The sequence below is a fragment of the Bos taurus genome, unplaced genomic scaffold (genome assembly GCF_002263795.3).
Source record: "Bos taurus isolate L1 Dominette 01449 registration number 42190680 breed Hereford unplaced genomic scaffold, ARS-UCD2.0 Leftover_ScbfJmS_2140, whole genome shotgun sequence".
Lineage (NCBI taxonomy): Eukaryota > Metazoa > Chordata > Mammalia > Artiodactyla > Bovidae > Bos > Bos taurus.
In genome coordinates, this window is record NW_020191223.1 from 144,198 (window position 1) to 168,191 (window position 23,994).

At 38.1% G+C, this 23,994-nt stretch overlaps 1 protein-coding gene across 7 annotated transcripts in view; it reads right to left on the reverse strand.

The window, feature by feature from the left end:
• The window catches only part of LOC522845 (ankyrin repeat domain-containing protein 26), a 78,320-nt gene that overhangs the window by 32,907 nt on the left and 21,419 nt on the right, over positions 1-23,994 (reverse strand). For 6 of the 7 annotated variants that reach the window (XM_024989110.2, XM_059884461.1, XM_024989111.2 and 3 more), the window contains exons 11-16: positions 8,386-8,515; positions 8,028-8,089; positions 6,668-6,755; positions 4,040-4,068; positions 3,873-3,945; positions 44-292 (exon numbers count right to left, since the gene is read on the reverse strand). The exons of the other annotated variant lie outside the window; for it this stretch is intronic. In XM_024989110.2, coding sequence (XP_024844878.1) covers positions 44-292; positions 3,873-3,945; positions 4,040-4,068; positions 6,668-6,755; positions 8,028-8,089; positions 8,386-8,515 — 631 coding nt within the window. The remainder of the gene's footprint in view (positions 1-43; positions 293-3,872; positions 3,946-4,039; positions 4,069-6,667; positions 6,756-8,027; positions 8,090-8,385; positions 8,516-23,994) is intronic. 7 annotated transcript variants of the gene reach the window in all.

A 23,994-nucleotide genomic window follows, 5' to 3' on the forward strand; every position in this document is an offset into this window, starting at 1 on the left:
GCCCAGGTGGTGCATGGCTGAGTGCCCTGGGCTTCTGCATTACCTTCTTTGTTTCCTCTGTTTCCTGGCAGCGGGGACTGGCACGGGTTAAGGGGCATGGAATTCCCTACCAGAAACACCGCTGCATTTTTCATCTTTTCTTTATCTGCTATGGTCTTCTGTCCGAGTTCTGTGGGTGCCGATTGGTTTTTGGTCACTGATTGGGACGCCAACGGACGCTGATCATCAACTTTCAAATGCCTGGCTCTTTGACAAATCTCACTATTGAAGCTCAAACTAGTCGAATCCCAATCTGAAAAATCGGAAAACAAAGTTTCCATTTATCAGGATCTGAGTACGAATACAACTCTGTCTACCTGTATTTCATAAGAACTTTATTATTATTTTCCTTCAATATACAAATATTTTATTAACAAAATTCATCTCTATTTTACATTTAATTTTGCACGATAATATTGTGTGTTCTAGAGACCATGGTTTTAAAAACACTTTTAATGAGTGGTACTACTTTCATTAATGGTAGAAACCTAGACAACATATTAAAAAGCAAAGACATCACTTTGCTGACAAAGGTCCGTACAGGCAAAGCTCTGGTTTTTTCAGTAGACACATGTGACACTGGACCACAAAGAAGACTGAGCACCAAAGAACTGATGCTTTCAAATTGTGGTGCTGGAGAGACTCTTGAGAGTCCCCTGGACAGCAAAGAGATCAAACCAGTCAATCCTAAGGGAGATCAACCCTGAATATTCATTGGAAGGAGTGATGCTGAAGCTGAAGCTTCAATACTTGGCACACCTGATGCGAACAGCTGGCTCACTGGAAAAGCACCTGATGCCGGGAAAGACTGAGGGCAGGATGAGAAGGGGAGGGCAAGAAGAGAAGGGGGCGGCAGAGGATGAGATGGTTGGACAGCATCGCTGATTCAATGGACATGAACTTGGGTGAACTCCGGGAGATGGTGAGGAACAGAGAGGCCTGGCTGCAGTCCATGGGGTCACAAAGAGTCGGGCACGACTTAGCAACTGAATACCACCACCATCAACAACTACTTTAATTTCAATGAGACAGTCTTTCCTCAATGTAGAAATATCTTCAGAACTCATTTTTAAAGCCTTGGATAAACATCATAACCTGGAGAAGGAAATGGCAACCCACTCCAGTATTCTTGCCTCTTGCCTGGAAAATCTCTTGGACAGAGGATCCTGGCGGGCTATAGTCCATGAGGTCGCAGTGGTTGAACACGACTTAGCGACTAAACGAAAATATCATAAACTTATATAAGAAATGATGGCCTGGTGTGTGACTAATTGTTTCCATGTGAAAACAGGTAAGTCTAGGACCACACTGGATCCAAAGAGCACAGAGGGGAGACAGGAATGAATACACCACAAAAAACTAAAACAGTCAGATCTGAATTTCTTAAGAGAAGTCGAAGAAACAAGCAAGAAATGTAAAAGTGAAGCTTAAAACCCTGGGTCAACACAAGGGCCCCTTTATCGTTTTACATCCAACCACTTCAATGTTTTAAAACAGTGGTTCTCAAGTGTCCCCTCAGAATCGCTGAAGTCCAGAGACCCATCGAGTCAGGGGGTCCAAGAGGTCAGAACTATTTTCACAACAACACTAAACATTACTTCCATTCTCATTCTATTCTGAGGGCACAGTGGAGTTCTTCAGAGACACAATATGTGATATCACAACACTAAGGACTAATGGAATTAGCAACTATGATGGTGTGTGCTTGTATTTTAAGTTTTTCAGTTTTATTTTCCAATATAGTGAACAACAATAGACTTAAACAAAGTTCCTTGGAATTTTCAATAATTTTTAGAAGTATAAAAGGATCCTAAAGCCAAAAACTTTTAGAATCACTGTTTTAAAAGATTATGTCTATCGAATCTAAGGTTTGATTACTTCCCCTACTTCTAATAATCAAAGATACCACACACACACACACACACAGTCTGCTAATCAAAACATCTGATCAGCCTACATTCACCTGTGTAACAACACTAAAATGAAATAATTATAAGCAGAAATACAACTGATATTAGCAAGTGAAGCTTTACTCTAGGTAAAGGTCAGAGATCAATTAAGCATTTTTGGACACTGGAAAAATCTTCAGTTCAGTTTAGTGGCTCAGTCCTGTCCGACTCTTTGTGACCCCATGAATCGCAGCACGCCAGGCCTCCCTGTCCATCACCAACTCCCGGAGTTCACTCAGACTCATGTCCATCGAGTCAGTGATGCCATCCAGCCATTTCATCCTCTGTCATGCCCTTCTCCTCCTGCCCCCAATCCCTCCCAGCATCCGAGTCTTTTCCAATGAGTCAACTCTTCACATGAGGTGGCCAAAGTACTGGAGCTTCAGCTTTAGCATCATTCCTTCCAAAGAAATCCCAGGGCTGATCTCCTTCAGAATGGACTGGTTGGATCTCCTCGCAGTCCAAGGGACTCTCAAGAGTCTTCTCCAACACCACCGTTCAAAAGCATCAATTCTTCAGTGCTCAGCTTTCTTCACAGTCCAACTCTCACATCCATACATGACCACTGGAAAAACCCTAGCCTTGACTAGACAGACCTTTGTTGGCAAAGTAATCTCTGCTTTTCAATACGCTATCTGGGTTGGTCATAACTTTCCTTCCAAGGATTAAGTGTCTTTTAATTTCATGGCTGCAGTCACCATCTGCAGTGATTTTGGAGCCCAGAAAAATAAAGTCTGACAATGTTTCTACTGTTTCCCCATCTATTTGCCATGAAGTGATGGGACTGGATGCCATGATCTTAGTTTGCTGAATGTTGAGCTTTAAGCCAACTTTTTCACTCTCCTCTTTCACTTTCATCAAGAGGCTTTTTAGTTCCTCTTCACTTTCTGCCATAAGGGTGGTGTCATCTGCATATCTGAGGTTATTGATATTTCTCCCAGCAATCTTGATTCCAGCTTGTGCTTCTTCCAGCCCAGCGTTTCTCATGATGTACTCTGCCTATAAGTTAAATAAGCAGGGTGACAATATACAGCCTTGGCGTACTCCTTTTCCTATTAGGAACAAGTCTGTTGTTCCATGTCCAGTTCTAACTGTTGCTTCCTGACCTGCATACAGGTTTTTCAAGAGGCAGGTCAGGTGGTCTGGTATTCCCATCTCTTTCAGGATTTTCCACAGTTTATTGTGATCCACATAGTCAAAGGCTTTGGCATAGTCAATAAAGCAGAAATAGATGTTTTTCTGGAACTCTCTTGCTTTTTCGATGATCCAGAGGATGTTGGCAATTTGATCTCTGGTTCCTCTGCCTTTTCTAAAACCAGCTTGAACATCTGGAAGTTCACGGTTCACATACTGCTGAAGCCTGGCTTGGAGAATTTTGAGCATTACTTTACTAGCGTATGTGATGAGTGCAATTGTGCGGTAGTTTGAACATTCTTTGGCATTGCCTTTCTTTGGGATTGGAATGAAAACTGACCTTTTCCAGTCCTATGGCCACTGCCGAGTTTTCCAAATCTGCTGAAAAATCTTAGGGTCTAATAATTAATCTCTGAGAATTCCTGAGAATACAGAGAGTCCAAACTGAGAACTTAAGGGTATTGAAACATATACAGAAACATCTTGAGTTCAAGCTTACATTTTAAACATTTCTTGTTCATATGCTTGTAAATATCTTTTTTTTCAAAACATGGATACCAACAATAACATTTGCCTTATGTATGTCCAATTCTTCAATTAAATTTGCAAAAAGAAGTTAGGAGTACAAAGAGCTAGCATTTCAAATATTTCAGTGTCCCTCCTTCCAGAAGGGACTTCCCTGATGGCTCGATGGTAGAGTATCTGCTAGCAATGCAGCAGCCAGAGTTAAGTGTGTATTGCAAAATTTACCTGAATTAGATGTTTCTGGTTTCTTCATTCCGACTGTTTTATTAGGAATGGAATCTTTCACTCCGACTGCAGGCTGCATTGGTTTGGAAACAAGTTGATTAATAAATAATGTACATATGATACAATCCACAGTTCATAATTCAAGATAAAAGCATAAGTGTTTTTACCTTCACATTAGGACATTTCTCAGGAGAAGCTAAAAGGCAAAAGGGACACAGAGTTAATTACATGTAAACATGAAAGCCAGCTGTACATCCAGGCAGAGTTAGTACCGAGCAGAATCCTCGTGCTCAGCCTTGACATTGAATACATTCTGTTTCAGTGTCTTGTTTTTAGGGGGATGTTAGGACACAGGCAAGACAGACATAGGAATCCATTATAGATAGTGAAGAAAAAACAGGAATACAGGTTTACCAAAACATGCAGTAAGATTTCAAAAGTAACATCATGTTTTCAAAGACTTCAGAAAATATTAAAGAGTACATAGACCAATGTGAATGTGCTGACTGATGAGGAGAAAATTAATCTTAATCAGAGGAGTAAATCATGACCCCAAGAAGATAAACGTGAAAGCTGATGGTAAAATGCACCAGTATATCTTGAATGCACTATAGCAGTAACATTTCCACCATTATACTGCAAGTATTTAACATGTTCTTCAATCTGTCCAGTCATTTAAGAAGTGCACAGTTGGGATGACAGTTCAGCTGAATGTATAATTCATTTCTCATCAGAGAAAGAGTAATGAACTGATTGGCTCGAATATACACTTGTAGAAAAACGGTTCATAAAAATACTCATTTTTTTCCCATACCCATGTGGGCTACTGGTATGCCTGCACATCTTGGCTCCTCTAGTTTAGTCATCTTAAAATTTCTCGATCCATTCACGCAAGAAGCCATGTAAGACACACTTACAAAATAATGTACAATAAATTCTCAACATTGAAATACAATGATCAAAAAGGAAATAATAAATTTAATTGCCACAGAATTATTAGATGTTAAAAATCTTGCATGTTTTAAAATCAGTGTAGTATTTATTGAAAATAACAATTCTAGCATTTAGGGAATGAAGCCTATCGATCTGTTTGGTTTCAAAACTTAGTTTGGTTGGATACATCATGCTAATGCTTCAAAGGATTTCTGTGAAACAACTGTCAAAAAATCAGTTATCTTAAAAATAAAAAGTCAATCCCTCCATATTCAAATCAATCTAATTTGAATAACAAATACCAGTACCACATATATCTTTGATGTCTATAGTTACTCGGAGTAGCTGGGGTTGTCCCTACTTCTAGCACCCCCTCCTGCCTCCCGTATTATCGGGAACAACAATGATCTTATCTCTTTTCAGTGTAAATACACTGAAGCCATCTAGATGGAGTTCTCTCAAGTGTCCTCATCGACTCCAAACTCACCTCCCTAAAGCCTTACTTTCCTCCCTTTGTCCTTTCACTAGAGTCTTCCCTCTATAAAGGGTAATCTCTGGATCCGTGGTCTGAATTCTTCCCCCTTTACGTTCTTTCTATGGATCATCCCCACCATTTCTTTTCCTTCTTTGCTCAGCAATGGTATCTTACACCTGTAATTGCTACTTCGACTCTTTGCTTCCCTCTGGCTATAAACACGCTCAGAAAGAAAAACAAACTAATGCTTTCCCTTGATCCTGTTATGTCCTGCACTAGCCAATGCTCTTCTTCCAGATTTCTCTAAACGCAAGGCTACACCCTTGCTACTCGGAGAGCTTGTTAGAAACGCAGAATCTCAGACCTCGTGCTCAGCATGTGCACTTCCCACAAGGTCCCCAGGCGACTAATTAAAATTTGAGAAACTATTTGGTCTATACGGAGTCTGCTTCTACATTACTTCAACTTAATTTATTCTCCTGAAATCTTAGCCTCAACTTCCTCACTCTAACACTTCCCCCCCACCCCCAAACTGAAACTGCATTGCAAGTTGGAAACTTTCCAGTGGCCTCTCTGTCAGGCTGTAGGTCCCTTGAGCACCCTGTTGTGCCCCCACTCTCTCCTTCTTTCCAGCTCTCTTGTTTTGTCCTGTGTGACACCATGCTGGAAAGCAGCAACACTTCATATGACACCAATTTGCACACATTTACAGCTGAGCACCTGTGCCCACGCTCCCCCAGAGGATGACAGACCGCTCTGCACACCCAGGCACTGCAGTTCTGAACGTCTTCCTAACAACGAGTAAACAGGAAGAGGGGAGAACTTTGCTGTTCTTCTCTGACAAGTTTTGGTGCTGGAAGCTCACTTCAAATTCATCGTCCATGTCAAATACTCTCCCTTTATCTAGAGACCTTCATTACTTATTGCCCCCTTCCCCCACAGACCTGTGCTTCCTTTCTTCATTTCCTCCCTGTACCATCTGCCTCTCTCATCGTTCATTTCCTCTTTCCTCTTATTTCTCGACCTTCTTTTGGTTGTAGAATATCTTGAGACAGAACTAATCATTTTTTCTCTTGTCCAGTGTCACGTGGAATCTTAGTTCCCTGACCAGGGATCAAACCTCCACCCCTGCACTGGACAGTCTTAACATTTGGACCTCCAAGAAGTCCAGGAACTAATAATTTAGCTCCTTAAACTGGATTCTCAATTTAATCTGTGGCTGACACCTGATAAGATACACAATTTCCCTCCTCTTCTCGTCTTTTTCCTCACTACGGATCTGACAGATGTTTGGGGGTTTTTTGGGGTTTTTTTTTTGCCTGTTAGAATATTCCCATTTTAAATCAATGTTCTGTCAAATAACCTTTCTATAAAATACAGTTCTCACCTTCTACTTGTCCATTTAATGTATTTTTTCCTCTTTGATCTTCAGGTAAATGACACACAAAGTTCTGTGGAATGCTGTCAGAGATACTCTGTTAAAATGAATATTGAGTTCCATGAAGATTTCCTAATGTCTTTTTAAGAAAATACCCTACTTTTAAAAACTGCCTACATTTAACCCAGTTAAGACAGGTTTTGCCAAGATCTCACAGCTGCCAAATGACAGAACCTGGATGCTGACTTCATACACTGCTGGATCACCAGGTAGCGGCTGCCAGCAACGAAGACATCAGGCCCTTCCTATCTCCTTCCATAGCTGCCACCTTCAAACAGGGCATCATTACTTTATGTTACCTCAAGTACGGCTGCCATAAGGGTACTCTGCCCTGCTACTTAAGTTTAGTTGCTCACTCATGTCCGACTCCTTGCGACACCACGGACTGTAGCCTGCCTAGCTCCTCCATCCATGGGATTTTCCAGGCAAGAGTACTGGAGTGGGTTGCCATTTCCTTCTCCAGGGGATTTTCCTGACCCAGGGATCAAACCTTGATCAAAACCGTAGGCAGATACTTTACCTTCTGAGCCACGAGGGAAGTCCCCCTGCTACTTAAACAATCCAAAATGGTTTGTACTTATTAAAACATTGCTAAAGCAAACTGCTGTTATTACAACCCCACATATTTATTGCTATTCCTCATGCTTTTGCTTCTCTTGAAATGTTTCTTCCAGATTAACCTGACAATCCAAATACAGTAACACTTTTAAGTTTCAAGCACTATCTTTGAAGGTCCAAGTGATAAAAAAACCACAATTCACCCTGTTTCTCTCTGACTCTCTCTAGCAGTTTTACACGTGCACATGTACCAAAGAAACATACATTTGGTTGGGAGATTGGGACTGACACATACACACTACACACTATTGTGTAGGAAACAGATAACTAATGAGGACCAACCGTATAGCACAGGGAATGCTACTCAACATTCTGCAATGGCCCATATGGGAAAAAGAATCTAAAAGAGGTGACACACACACATGAAACAAAGAAACATTTGGCCATGGACTGACCTGAAATAACGTTTCAATTTTCAGATACATGTAACTTCAGAACTCAAGCGGATTCCTTATGATCTCTAAGCCTTGGTTTCTGTACTACACTGACTTCACTAGGTGAATCTTGCAAATGAACAAAAGTGTACTAGGTGGTAGTATTTAGCACAGAATTATTTTATTCAATATAGGTTAAAAGTAAGAGAAAAGTTTTGATGGGGAAATGCAAAGGTGAGAGAGTCACAGCATCTCCCACTTTCATGTACTTACATTACTCAGGGCTTACATTTCAAAATAATAATAGAAGACAGTACCTCAGAATCCCAAGATGATTCTGTACCTTTCTCTTCTCTCAATCCTACGGCTGACATCATGTCTGTAAAATGCAGTCACAGATGCATTAATGAGAACGTTTACTACTATGAATTTTAAAGACATATGTAAGTCTATCCCTATCCACAAATATTTCAATAAAATAAAGTAGTGGAAAAGAATTTCAGAGGGTTGAAGCATTTTCAGGAAGAAAAAGTTGGTAGTAGGTGGGACACTTCTGAAGAAAGAGAACAAAAGAAATGTATTTCAAACAAAATGGATATTGTATTTGGATCCATACCATTTACATGTTTTTATATTTAAAGTATAGACAAAATTCACAGGCATTCACTAACTTACCACTTCTATTATTTTCGTGTGCTCTATCAACAGAAGTCAAATGGTCATGATTTGCTTGCTCTTGGGGAGCCCTTTCAATAATATCAGCATCACTTTCTTTTTCAGCAAGTTCTGGCTTTGTGGTTCCTTCCTATAGAAACAAGACAAAATAAAACCAAAACCCAACTTCAGAAAGCATATTCATTCATTGGTCCTTCACCCCGTCAGTGAGACGACAATCATGGTGTCTAGCACATCCTCTAGGGTGTCCTGGGAGAAGTTAGAACTGTTAAAGAGAAGAGCGACTCTGCTCTGCGTCTAGGCAAGGCAGAGACACGTGGAAACAAACGAGAGCAGAGGAGTATCCTTCGACATCTCTGCAGCTGAAGTGGACAGAGCACAGGACGCGCACAAAGGAGAGCGGAGGCAGGTGTACCTGCGAAGCTCAAGGAGCGCTGTGACAAGGGCTGTGTCTCAGAAGACAGAGAGTGCAGAGCCGGGGTGTGAGGGGGAGTCTAGGAAGGGAGGCCCGAGCCAACAGATGAGGTGTGAAACAGGGTTCACAAGTCATGTGGAAAACTAGATCACAGTTACTGGAAACTGTATAGAAAGACAAAACTGGAGGACCAGGTTCAAACAGGGAAAAGCAAGTGTCATCTTCTTCCTTCAAGTGACAGGGATCATCACAAATTTATTTTATTTGGTGCCATGCTTTTATTCAAGTGACAGGGAAAAGACTGCACTGCACTAGGAAGTAGAAAGTTCAGTTTAGTTCAGTTGCTCAGTTGTGTCCGACTCTTTGCGACCCCATGGACTGCAGCACGCCAGGCCTCCCTGTCCATCGCCAACTCCCAGAGTTTAATCAAACTCATGTCCATTGACTCGGGGATGCCATCCAACCATCTCATCCTCTGTCATCCCCTTCTCCTCCTGCCTTCAATCTTTCCCAGCATCAGGGTCTTTTCTAATGAGTCAGTTCTTTGCATTAGATGGCCAAAGTTTCAGCTTCAGCATTAGTCCTTCCAATGAATATTCAGGACTGATTTCCTTTAGGATGGACTGGTTGGATCTCTTTGCAGTCCAAGGGCCTCTCAAGAGTCTTCTCCAACACCACAGTTCAAAAGCATCAATTCTTTGGTGCTCAGCTGTCTTTATAGTCCAACTCTCACATCCATACATGACTACTGGAAAAATCATAGCTTTGACTAGATGGACTTTTGTTGGCAAAATAATGTCTCTGCTTTTTAATATGCTGTCTAGACTGGTCATACCTTTTCTTTCAAGGAGAAAGTGTCTTTTAATTTCATGACTGCAGTCACCATCTGCAGTGATTTTGGAGCCCAAGAAAATATAGTCTGTCATTGTTTCCACTGTTTCCCCATCTATTTGCTATGAAGTGATGGGCCTGGATGCCATGATCTTAGTTTTCTGAATGTTGAGTTTTAAGCCAACTTTTTCACTCTCCTCTTTCACTTTCATCAAGAGGCTCTTTAGTTCTTCACTTGCTGCCGTAAGGGTGGTGTCATTTGCATATCTGAGGTTATTGATATTTCTCCCAGCAATCTTGACTCCAGCTTGTGCTTCATCCAGCCCAGAGTTTCTCATGATGTACTCTGAATATAAGTTAAATAAGCAGGGTGACAATATATAGCCTTGATGTACTCCTTTCCCTATTTGGATATTTGGCCTTGGAGTACAGAATGCAGGGCAAAGGCTAATAGAGTTTTGCCAAGTGATTGCACTGGTCATAGCAAACACCCTCTTCCAACAACACAAGAGAAGACGCTACACATGGACATCACCAGATGGTCAATACCGAAATCAGGTTGATTATATTCTTTGCAGCTAAAGATGGAGGAGTTCTATACAGTCAGCAAAAACAAGACTGGGAGCTGACTGTGGCACAGACCATGAACCCCTTATAGCCAAATTCAGACTTAGATCGAAGGAAGTAGCAAATACGATAGTATTTTACAGGAGAGCATTAAAAAGAAAAGAACAAAAACAAAAACCTATCAGCAATGCTCCAGAGTGGACAGTAAGCACACGAGATACTGTACATCACCCAAAGTGTCCATTAAACTGTAATTAAAAGGCTAATTTGGCTTTTAAAATAGCCAAATAAAAACGGTAACAGTCATTCTAAAACAAACTGCAGAGCCAGGAGGAATGAAAAGATTGACAAGTATATTTTAGAAAGATTACTCTGGCAGCAGCATAAAAAAGAACATCAGGGTAGCAAAACTAGAAAAGAATATTTCAAGATTATAGGTGAGACAGTGAGTTATGGTGATAAGATATGAAAAATGATAAGCAGGCAGAAAATACTGAACTTCTTGAGTGACTGGAAGCGGTAATTTCAAGGAAGTTTGGAGTCCAGGGTTTTTCCTGCTGTGGCATTTCAGTGATTCTGTCTACTAGGCTGGGGAGGACAGATGAAGGGATAGCTTCCAAAGAGTCAGGGATGAGGGAAGCATCAGGGACAGCGCCTTCAGTTTGGGGTGTAATAAGTTATTTTGAGGCGTGCAAGGGACTCAGAAGAAAGGATTTGGGTAAATACATTTGAATTAGAAATAGATAAACTTATTCAGGAAAAACATATACTGTAAAGATAATTATTTGTAAAAGATACTCACCTGGTATAATTAATGCAAACCTAGGCAGAATTCTGAACTTTTGAAAATAAAACAATACCAGGGGAAGAAAACTATGAGATTACAATTGTCAATTATGTATTTCAACATGTTTCAAGGATATAAAAATATACTTTTATAAATATATGAAAATACTCATTTCTGTCATATTACCATAATAAGCATTTTGTGTAGTGAAAAGGTTTAATTGTTAAACACCAATTCAAGATGCTACAAGAAGACTCTGTTTTAAAATTGATCTTAAAAGACAAGTTTTAATTTGTAGAAGAGAAATGCTTATGTGAGGATGGAATTATGAGGCATTTTAAAGTACTACTATGACATAAGAAAGAAATAGAAAACCCTATTTGAAAAGATCTTATTCAAATTTGAGGGCGAAAATCAAAAGTTACAGACAAAGCAAAAGTTAAGAGAATTTAGCAACCACCAAACCAGTCTTACCAACAGATACTAAAGGGATTCAGGCCAGTAGACAACAAGGAAAGGAAGACCTACAAAAACAAACCAAAACAATTAAGAATGTCAACAGGAACATATTTTGATTATTACTTTATAAATGGATTCAATTCATCAACCAAAAGTACAGAATAACTGATGAATACAAAACAAGAGCCAATATATACTGGCCACAAGGACCGGCTTCAGACCTAGCACAAAATAGACTTTAAAATAAAGAATATTATAAACACCATTTGTCATCATTCTTTTTCTTTACTCCCTTTCTGTGCACACCAGGATCGCTACTTTAAAAAGTCCAAAAAAAGCCAATGTTTTCAAATAATTCGACTAATAAAGAATAAAAAACCAATTCTTGTAAAATTCCAACTCTTACCCATATTAGGTCATATGAAGTACCACCATGCAAGAAAACAAATTCTTCGTTCAAACAGAGATATATAATTATGGTACAATATGATATGTAAGAGTTGGCATATGAAAGTGACAAGTGAAATAAGGAAGGATTTGCAGAAGAAGTGAAGACAGAAGGTCAAAAGGAAGAGAAAAGCGAGAAATCATTCTACTGGGAGATTAGAATGTGAGTACACAGATCAGGCACACGGCATCTAGGTTGTTTCCTAGGAACCTGGAAGGAAAAGTACAAAATACATGGAAGAAAGTAGAGAGATGCTCTGGAAAGACATTGGGAAGAACCTCAAGGGCTACACTGAAAACCTGGAGTCCACTGCCTAAACACCACGACTCTTAGACATGGGAGTCATAATTAGATTTACACTATATTTTTTTGTTTTGCTTTTAAATACAGTAATGTTTAATTTAGGAATTTCCCTGGTACTCCAGTGCTTAGGAATCTGCCTGCTGATGCAGGGGGCACAGGTTCGATCCCTGGTCAGGGAAGATAGCACATGCCACAGAGCAATGAATCCTGTGCTCCACAACCACTGAAGCCAGCACCCTGGAGCCCACACTCAGCATCAAGATAAGCCACCACAATGAGAAGCCCAAGCACTGCAGATGCAAAGAACCAGCGCAGCCAAATAAATTAAAAAAAAAAAAAAAAACCCTCAAAGAAAAAGGTAACACTTAATTTAGATGATTTTTAAAATGACATGTGGCACATCCACCATGAAAGAAGAAATCAAATTTAGGCAGGGCGGGGGCAGTTTACTTGTAAACCACCCACATGGGTGACATCAGCATCATGGATGAAAGGCAGGTGCCTCATCGGCTCTCCCGCCACCAATAGCAATCTGGCTCCATCCATGGACATACTCAAAGTGCTAGGAGAAAACTGCCAACCAAGAGTACTCTATCCAGAAAAGGTGTCTTTCAGAAATGAAGGAGAAATAAAAACTTTCCCAGACAAAGCAAACCTGAGGGAGTTCATCACCACTAGTCCCGCCTCATGAGAAACGCTGAGAGAAGCCCTCAGACTGAAATGAAAGGATGCTCATTAGTGACATAAATTTATTTACAACACACTGGTTAAGGCAAGTATGCAGTCAACTCCAGAATACTCTAATACTGTAACACGGTGGTATGTTAACAAAGGAACTCTAGTATTGAGGCTAAAGGACAAGAGTATTCAAAATAACTATATCCCTAGTGAAATATAAAATGTGTAAATCACAAACATTAGTCAAGTTAGAAATGATTTTACAGGAAAGTAACAAATGACCTACTGTTAAATTTTGATATAGGCTTACCTATCAGAACCTTTATTCTCCATAGCAGGAAACGCCTGCTTGTTATTTCCTCGACTCTTCTCTGCATGAATCAGTCGACTCTCATCAGCAGCATCTTTGTGCTTCTTTTTCTTCAACACCTTTAATGAAAGTTTGACACTAAGAATAATTGCTATTACTTAATTCTAGAGACTCTGTTTTCAATTATTATTTGACTCAGTATTTGCCCTGATTTTAAGTGATAAAAATATATTTGTGCTTACATAAATTTTATCACTTACAAGTCACTGAAATTTTTGTAAAATGTGCTTCTTTCTGAGGGAAAGAAAATTCCCAAAATTTCAAGAAAGGCTTTTTTAATAAGATACAATTATTCACATCCAGTCTTCCCCATCTGACTGGCAGAGATAGAGAAATAAAAACACACAACATCTGTCCTCTTCGGTCTTTACCACCTGGATTTTCCATTAAACAGTCAGATGTAGAGGATGTGACACCTTAGTGCCTCAGAGACAGAAAGGAAACTTTCTTCTTTCTGCACTAAAGCTATTCTTTCCCCACTGCCTTTTCTAATTCTTTTTTCATTTGGATCCAGGAGATAGCAAAACCCTGATGGTGTTCACTGAAATATATGAACCAAAGTTTACCAAAACACAAGGAGCAGAATGAAACTGAGGAGGTGTTAGTGTGGAATTCTGGAATATAAGTAATGCTTCCCAATTCCACATTCAGTAACCATCAAATTTTATAGCTAGAGGGTATAGAAATAACTATCTACCTTTGCCCCACTATTTACCAATAACAGCTTTAAAATTAAAAAAAAGGTTAAATGAGTTGTTCAAAGCCCCTAAAGTGGCATTCCCTAACATTTTATGGCACCAAAAGAGATAACACAATTCTGTACTCTTGAATCTGATAAAATTACCAAATGAATTCCTCAAATGAATCAGGTAAGTTAAAAGCATGACTTTGGCAAAGTAATTTAATTCATTAGTTGGAGTAGGGTTCATTCCCTTTTTCTTTAAAGGAGAATAGCTACATTTTTTCTTTTTTTGTCTTACACAAAAGAGCAAGCAAGTTTAAAAACCTACTACTGAAGAAAGAAAAATTTCACAGCATCTAAAATATGAAAATACTCATTTCTGTCCTATTACCATAATAAGCATTTTGTGTAATGAAAAGGTTTAATTGTTAAACACCAATTCAAGATGCTACAAGAGGACTCTGTTTTAAAATTGATCGTAAAAGACAAGTTTTAATTTGTAGAAGAGAAATGTTTATGTGAGGATGAAATTATGAGGCATTTTAAAGTACTACTATGACATAAGAAAGAAATAGAAAACCCTATTTGAAAAGATCTTATTCAAAATTGAGGGCGAAATCAAAAGCTTTACAGACAAAGCAAAAGTTAAGAGAATTTAGCACCACCAAACCAGTCTTACAACAAATACTAAAGGGATTTGCAGCCAGTAGACACAAGAGAAAGGAAAGACCTACAAAAACAAACCAAAACAATTAAGAAATGTCAACAGGAACATATATATTGATTATTACTTTAATATAAATGGATTCAATTCATCAACCAAAAGATACAGAATAACTGAATGAATACAAAAACAAGAGCCAAATATATACTGGCCACAAGAGACCCGCTTCAGACCTAGAGACACATACAGACTGAAAGGAAATGGATGGAAAAAGATATTCCATTTGAATGGTAACCAAAAGATAGCCAGTGTGGCAACCCTTATTTCACACAAAATAGACTTTAAAATAAAGAATATTATAACAGACAAAGGACACTACATAATGATCAAAGGATCAATCCAAGAAGAAGATATAACAATTGCAAGTATTTATGCCCCCAACATAGAAGCACCTCAATACACAAGGCAAACACTAACAGGCATAAGAGGGGAATTCAACAGCAACACAGCCATAGTGGGGGACTTTAACACCCCACTTACACCAGTGGACAGATCATCAAAACAGAGAATCAATAAGGAAACACAAAACTTTAATGAAACATTAGACTCAATGGATCTAATTGATATCTTCAGGACTTTCCATTCAAATGCAGAAGAATACACTTTGTTCTCAACTGCACATGGAACATTCTCTGGGACAGACCACATCTTGGGCCACAAATCAAGCCTCAGTACATTTAAAAAATTGAAAATATATCACGTATCTTCTCTGACCACAACACTATGAGACTAGATATCAACTACAGGAGAAAAATGTAAAAAAGCACAAACTCAGGGAGATTAAACAATTCGTTACTAAATAACAAAAAGGGTATTGAAGAAATAAGAAGGGAAATCAAAAGATTCCTAGAAACAAATGACAACAAAAACACGACCACCCAAAACCTATGGGATTCAATAAAAGCACTTCTAAGAGAGAAGTTGATAGCAGCACGATCCTACCTCCAGGACAAGAAAAACTTTGAACAGGCAACACTCTACATTTAAAGCAGCTAGAAAAAGAACCAAAACCCCCCAAAGTCAGCAGAAGGAAAGAAATCATACAGATCAGAGCAGAAATAAATCAAAAAGAAAATGAAGGAAACAATAGCAAAGATTAATCAGACTGAACACTGGTTCTTTGAGAAGATAAGCAAAATGGACAAACCACTAGCCAGACTCATCAAGAACAGAAGGGAGAAAAATCAAATTGACAAGATTAGAAATGAAAAAGGAGAAGTTACAACAGACAACACAGAGATGAAAAGGATCATAAGAGAATGTTATGAGCAACAATATGCTAATAAAAGGGACAACCGAGAGGAGATGGACAGATTCTTAGAAAAGTTCAACCTCCCAAAACTGAATCAGGAAGAAATAAAAATTACAAACAAGCCAATTACAAACACTGAAATAGAAAGTGTTATCCAAAATCTCCCAAAAACAAAAGCCCAGGGCCAAATGGCTTCACAGGGGAATTTTATCAAACATTTAGAGAAGAGCTAATGCCTATTTTTCTGAAACTCTTCCAAAAAATTGCAGAGGAAGGAACACTTCCAAACTCATTCTATGAGGCCACAATCACCTTGATGCCAAAACCAGGCAGAGACAACACAAGAAAGAAAATTACAGGCCAATATCACTGACAAACACAGATGTAAAAATCCTCAACAAAATTCTAGCAAACACAATTCAACAACACATTCAATAGCTCATTGATACCACGATCAATTCGGTTTATGCCAGGGATGCAAGGATTCTTCAATATACACAAACCAATTTCAATGTGATGCACCATCTTAACAAATTGAAAAATAAGAACCATATGATCATCTCAATAGAGGCAGAAAAAGCCTTTGACACAATTCAGCACCTGTTTATGACAAAAACGCTTCAAAAAATAGACACAGGAGGAACCTTGGTCAACATAGTAAAGGCCGTATAGAATAAACCCACAGCAAACATTATTCTCAATGAGGAAAAATGAAAAGCATTCCCTCTAAGATCAGGAACAAGACAAAGTTGTCCATTCTCAGCACAGTTATTCAGCATGCTTTTGGAAGTCCTAGCTATGGCAATCAGTGAAGAAAAAGAAATACAAAGAATCCAGATCTGAAAAGAAGAAGTAAAACTCTCTCTTTTGCAAATGAAATGATATTACACATAGAGAACCCAAAAGAAACTATATATTTTCTAGTAAAAGAAAATTACTAGAGCTACACAATGAATTTAACAAAGTTGTATGATACAAGGTCAATACACAGAAATCACTTGAATTCTTATATACTAACAATGAAAAATCAGAAAGTGAAATTAAGGAGCCAATCCCATTCACCACTGCAACAAAAAGAATACAATATCTAGTAATAAACCTACCTAAGGAGACAAAAGACCTGTATATGGAAAATTCTAAGACACCGAGGAAAGAAAAGAAAGACGACATAAAGAGGTGGAGAGATATTCCATATTCCTGGGTAGGAAGAATTAATAGTGTGAAAATGACTATATTACCAAATGCAATCTACAGATTCAGTGTGATCACTTTCAAATTACCAATGGCATTTTTCATAGAACTAGAACAATGTATACAATGGACTATTACTCAGCCATAAAGAGAAACACATTTGAGTCAGTTCTAACGAGGTTGACAAACCTAGAGCCTATTCTCCAGAGTGAAGCAAGTCAGAAAGAAAAATATAAATATCATATACTATTTGCATATACATGGAATCTACAAAGATTCTGAGTCTACAATGGTAGGTGATGGATTTATTTGCAGGGCAGCAATGGAGAAACAGATATAGAGAACAGACTTATGGACATGGGGGGAGGGGAAGTGGGGAGAGGGTGAGATGGATGGAAAGAGTAACATGGAAACTTACAATTCCTTATGTAAAATAGATAGCCAATGGGAATTTGTTGTATGACTCAGGGAACTCAGAAAGGGACTCTGTGACAATCTAGAAAAGTGGGATGGGGAGGGAGATGGGAGGAGGGTTTGGGAGGGAGGGGACATGGGTGTACCTATGGCTGATTCTTGTTGATGTTTGACAGAAAACAACAAAATTCTGTAAAGTGATTATCCTTCAATTAAAAAATAAATACATTTTCTAAAAACCCCATTTGAAAATTTCATCGTTTTCTTCTTTTTTCCCTGTAAACAGCACATAACGGCTCTAATTTCCTTTCTATGCCCTCTTCAATGGCAGATAAAGGTTGAAGGAACAATTTAGATATAAAAAAAGTAGTAAAACTATGATTATCCAAGTTGGAGATTTAAAAGTTTTCAAATACATCTATGATTATCAAGCAGAATTCAATATTCACATCAGGAAAGAACAAATGAGCTGAAAAAATCAAGTAACCACAATGACTGAGTTTTAGATATGGAAGAATTTGCATTTTAGTTTAACATGTATAACAAAGAACTGACATGCTAATTTAACACCTATAAATACTGAAGCTAATAAAGTTTCTTAAAAGTAAAACTTAAAAATAACTTCTTAACTTAAAAAAATACTTCTTAAAAATAAACTTCTTAAAATTTTATTCTTTAATAAAATTCTTAAAATGGAATACACATATTACTAGAGATATTTTTTAAAGTAAAAAATTATCTTTCTGAGATAATTTTATAAACTCTGTTGGTAATTCTTTCCTTATAATTTCATAACAAGTAGTCTACATAAGAAAAAAATCATGAATTGTGATTTCATTCATTCAATGTGTGTGACTTGCAGATATTAGGAAAAGATAAATCACAATCTTTCTGGGGGTGGGGCGGGGTGGATTCTACATTTTTTTCTTTAAGACTGTTGCAGCTTAAAATTTTCTCATGACATGAAGAGAGTTTAAGAATCTCATTTATATAAATATAAATTATAATTTTAGTAAAAGACAAGATAAAATGCTTATTTCCTCTTTATTTTCAAGAAGATTCAAAACCTCCACCAAGATTATACCAAACAGTAAGATAAATTAGTTAAGAACATTAAGTATGTATCAAACAGTAAGTTAGTAACCAGAAGAAACAGAAGGGCCAAAAATTCTTAATTCATAATATATCTGCTAAGGCCTAAAATAGAGCTCATCTAGAATTGCCTATAAATGAAAGTTTTGCTAGATTAAACAGAAGACATCGCTTGATTAATTTCAAAGTGAGAATTTTTTAAAAAAGAGAAATCACTTCAAATTGAAATGAACTTCCAGAGGGAACTATATTCAGTATAGATATATACATATACAAGTGTAACCAGGTCACATTGCTATACACCTGAAACTAACACAGTATTGTCAATGACTACACTTTAAAGAAAAAAACAAAACCAACCACCAACCTCAAAAACAACCACCAAAAAAGCTAAGTATCAAATTTTCTTTCAGGTCTTCATAAAAATCAGCTATATGTCATTCAGAAGCGTATAAGTATTGAGTTTTCACAACCTCACTTTCTCCTAAATTGAATTTGAAATAATTTACCTCATATTTATAATATAGAGCACCTCCTCTGACTTACCCCCACTATTTCTGTTGTGTTTGTAAAATAATGTTTCATCTTGACCTTCATTCTGTCTCGTATTCATCTTTTTTTAATTTATTTATTTTAAATGGAGGCTAATTACTTTACAATATTGTATTGGTTTTGCCATACATCAACACGAGTCCACCATGGGTGTACACGTGTTCCCATCCTGAACCCCCCTCCCACCTCCCTCCCCAGACCATCCCTCTGGGTCATCCCAGTGCACCAGCCCCGAGCATCCTGTATCATGCATTGAACCTGGACTGGCGATTTGTTTCACATATGATATTATACATGTTTCTATGCCATTCTCACATATCATGCCACCCTCTCCCTCTCCCACAGAGTCCAAAAGACTGTTCTATAATCTGTGTCTCTTTTGCTGTCTCGCATACAGGGTTATCGTTACCATCTTTCTAAATTCCATATATATGCATTAGTATACTGTATTGGTGTTTTTCTTTCTGGCTTACTTCACACTGTATAATAGGCTCCAGTTTCATCCACCTCGTTAGAACTGATTCAAATGTATTCTTTTTAATGGCTGAGTAATACTCCATTGTGTATATGTACCACTGCTTTCTTATCCATTCGTCTGCTGATGGACATCTAGATTGCTTCCATGTCTTGGCTTTTATAAACAGTGCTGCGATGAACATTGGGGTACATGTGTCTCTTTCAATTCTGGTTTTCTCGGTGTGTATGCCCAGTAGTGGGATTTCTGGGTCCCAGTTCTATTTCCAGTTTTTTAAGGAATCTCCACACTGTTCTCCACAGTGGCTGTACTAGTTTGCATTCCCACCAACAGTGTAAGAGGGTTCCCTTTTCTCCACACCCTCTCCAGCATTTATTGCTTGTAGACTTTTGGATAGCAGCCATTCTGACTGGCGTGAAATGGTACCTCATAGTGGTTTTGATTTGCATTTCTCTGATAATGAGTGATGTTGAGCATCTTTTCATGTTTGTTAGCCATCTGTATGTCTTCTTTGGAGAAATGTCTGTTTAGATCTTTGGCCCATTTTTTGACTGAGTCGTTTATTTTCCTGGAATTGAGCTGCAGGAGTTGCTTGTACATTTTTGAGATTAATTGTTTGTCAGTTGCTTCATTTGCTATTATTTTCTCCCATTCTGAAGGCTGTCTTTTCACCTTGCTTATAGTTTCCTTTGTTGTGCAGAAGCTTTTAATTTTAATTAGGTCCCATTTGTTTATTTTTACTTTTATTTCCAATATTCTGGGAGGTGGATCATAGAGGATCCTGCTGTGATTTATGTCAGAGAGTGTTTTGCCTATGTTCTCCTCTAGGAGTTTTAAGGTTTCTGGTCTTACGTTTAGATCTTTAATCCATTTTGAGTTTATGTTTGTGTATGGTGTTAGAAAGGGTTCTAGTTTCATTCATTTAAAAGTGGTTGACCACTTTCAATTTGTTAATGTGGTGTATTACATTGATTGACTTGCGGATATTGAAGAATCCTTGCATCCCTGGAATAAAGCCCATTTGGTCATGATGTATGATCTTTTTAATGTGTTGTTGGATTCTGATGGCTAGAATTTTGTTAGGGATTTTTGCATCTATGTTCATCAGTGATATTGGCCTGTAGTTTTCTTTCTTTGTGGCATTTTTGTCAGGTTTTGGTATTAGGGTGATGGTGGCCTCATAGAATGAGTTTGGAAGTTTACCTTCCTCTGCAATTTTCTGGAAGAGTTTGAGTAGGATAGGTGTTGGCTAATCTCTAAATATTTGGTAGAATTCAGCTCTGAAGCCGTCTGGTCCTGGGCTTTTGTTTGCTGGAAGATTTCTGATTACAGTTTCGATTTCCGTGCTTGTGATGGGTCTGTTAAGATTTTCTATTTCTTCCTGGTTCAGTTTTGGAAAGTTGTACTTTTCTAAGAATTTGTCCATTTCTTCCACGTTGTCCATTTTATTGGCATATAATTGCTGATAGTAGTCTCTTGTGATCCTTTGTATTTCTGTGTTGTCTGTTGTGATCTCTCCATTTTCATTTCTAATTTTATTGATTTGATTTTTCTCCCTTTGTTTCTTGATGAGTCTGGCTAATGGTGTGTCAATTTTATTTATCCTCTCAAATAACCAGCTTTTGGCTTTGTTGATTTTTGCTATGATCTGTTTTGCTTCTTTTACATTTATTTCTGCCCTAATTTTTAAGATTTCTTTCCTTCTACTAATCCTGGAGTCCTGCATTTCTTCCTTTTCTAGTTGCTTGAGGTGTAGAGTTAGGTTATTTATTTGACTTTTTTCTTGTTTCTTGAGGTAAGCCTGTATTGCTATGAACCTTCCCCTTAGCACTGCTTTTACAGTGTCCCACAGGTTTTGGGTTGTTGTGTTTTCATTTTCATTCGCTTCTCTGCATATTTTGATTTCTTCTGTGATTTGTTGGTTATTCACCACCATGTTATTCAGCCTCCATATTTTGGAATTTTTAATAGTTTTTCTCCTGTAATTGACATCCAATCTTACTGCATTGTGGTCAGAAAAGATGCTTGGAATGATTTCAATTTTTTTGAATTTACCAAGGCTAGATTTATGGCCCAGGATGTGATCTATCCTGGAGAAGGTTCCGTGTGTGCTTGAGAAAAAGGTGAAATTCATTGTTTTGGGGTGAAATGTCCTATAGATATCAATTAGGTCTAACTGGTCTATTGTATCATTTAAAATTTGTGTTTCCTTGTTAATTTTCTGTTTAGTTGATCTATCCATAGGTGTGAGTGGATTAAAGTCTCCCACTATTATTGTGTTATTATTAATTTCCCTTTTCATACTTGTTAGCATTTGTCTTACATATTGTGGTGCTCCTATGTTGGGTGCATATATATTTATAATTGTTATATCTTCTTCTTGGATTCATCCTTTGACCATTTTGTAGTGTCCTTCTTTGTCTCTTTTCTCAGCCTTTGTTTTAAAGTCTATTTTATCTGATATGAGTATTGCTACTCCTGCTTTCTTTTGGAGTCTATTTGCATGGAATATCTTTTTCCAGCCCTTCACTTTCAGTCTATATGTGTCCCTCGTTTTGAGGTGGGTCTCTTGTAGACAACATATATAGGGGTCTTGTTTTTGTTTCCATTCATCCAGTCTTTGTCTTTTGGTTGGCGCATTCAACCCATTTATGTTTAAGGTAACTATTGATAAGTATGAGCCCATTGCCATTTACTTTATTGTTTTGGGTTAGAGTTTATACTCCCTTTTTCTGTTTCCTGTCTAGAGAATATCCTTTAGTATTTGTTGGAGAGCTGGTTTGGTGGTGCTGAATTCTCTCAGCTTTTGCTTGTCTGTAATGCTTTTGGTTTCTCCTTCATATGTGAATGAGATCCTTGCTGGGTACAGTAGTCTGGGCTGTAGGTTATTGCCTTTCATCACTTTAAGTATATCCTGCCATTCCCTCCTGGCCTGAAGAGTTTCTATTGAAAGATCAGCTGTTATCCTTATGGGAATCCCCTTGCGTGTTATTTGTTGTTTTTCCCTTGCTGCTTTTAATATTTGTTCTTTGTGTTTGATCTTTGTTAATTTGATTAGTACGTGCTTTGGGGTGTTTCAACTTGGGTTTATCTTGTTTGGGACTCTCTGGGTTTCTTGGACTTGGGTGATTATTTCCTTCCCCATTTTAGGAGAGTTTTCAACTATTATCTCTTCAAGTATTTTCTCATGGCCTTTCTTTTTGTCTTCTTCTTCTGGGACTCCTATGATTCGAATTTTGGGGCATTTAACATTGTTCCAGAGGTCTCTGAGATTGTCCTCATTTCTTTTACTTCGTTTTTCTTTTTTCCTCTTGGATTCATTTATTTCTACCATTCTATCTTCTATCTCACCTATCTTCTGACTCCATTATTCTACTATTTGTTCCCTCCAGAGTGTTTTTGATATCATTTATTGCATTATTCATAATATGTTGACTCTTTTTTATTTCTTATAGATCTTTGTTAAACCTTTCTTGCATCTTCTCAATCCTTGTCTCCAGGCTATTTATCTGTGATTCCATTTTGTCTTCAAGATTTTGGATCATTTTCACTATCATTATTTGGAATTCTTTATCAGGTAGATTCCCTATCTCTTCCTCTTTTGTTTGGTTTGGTGGGCATTTATCCTGTTCCTTTACCTGCTGGTATTCCTCTGTCTCTTCATCTTGTTTATATTGCTGCGTTTGGGTAGCCTTTCTCTATTCTGGCAGTTTGTGGAGTTCTCTTTATTGTGGAGTTTGCTCGCTGTCGGTGGGGTTGTACGGGTGGCTTGTCAAGGTTTCCTGGTTAGGGAAGCTTATGTTGGTGTTCTGGTGGGTGGAGCTGGATTTTTTCTCTCTGGAGTGCAATGAAGTGTCCAGTAATGAGTTATGAGATGTCAGTGGGTTTAGAGTGACTTTGGGCAGCCTGTACATTGAAGCTCAGGGCTATGTTCCTGTGTTGCGGGAGAATTTGCGTGGTATGTCTTTCTCTGGAACTTGTTGGCCCTTGGGTGGTGCTTGGTTACAGTGTAGGTATGGAGGCGTTTGATGAGCTCCTGTCAATTAATGTTCCCTGGAGTCAGGAGTTCTCTGGATTTAGACTTAAGCCTCCTGCTTCTGGTTTTCAGTCTTATTCTTACAATAGCCTCAAGACGTCTCCATCTATACAGCACCATTGATAAAACATCTAGGTTAAAGATGAAAAGTTTCTCCACAGTGAGGGACACCCAGACAGGTTCACAGAGTTACATGAAGAAGAGGGAGGAAGGAGACAGAGGTGGCCAGGAGGATAAAAGGGGGAATCAAAAGGAGAGAGACAGATCCAGCCAGTAATCAGTTCCCTAAGTGTTCTCTACCGTCCGGCACACACAAAGAGATCCACAGAGTTG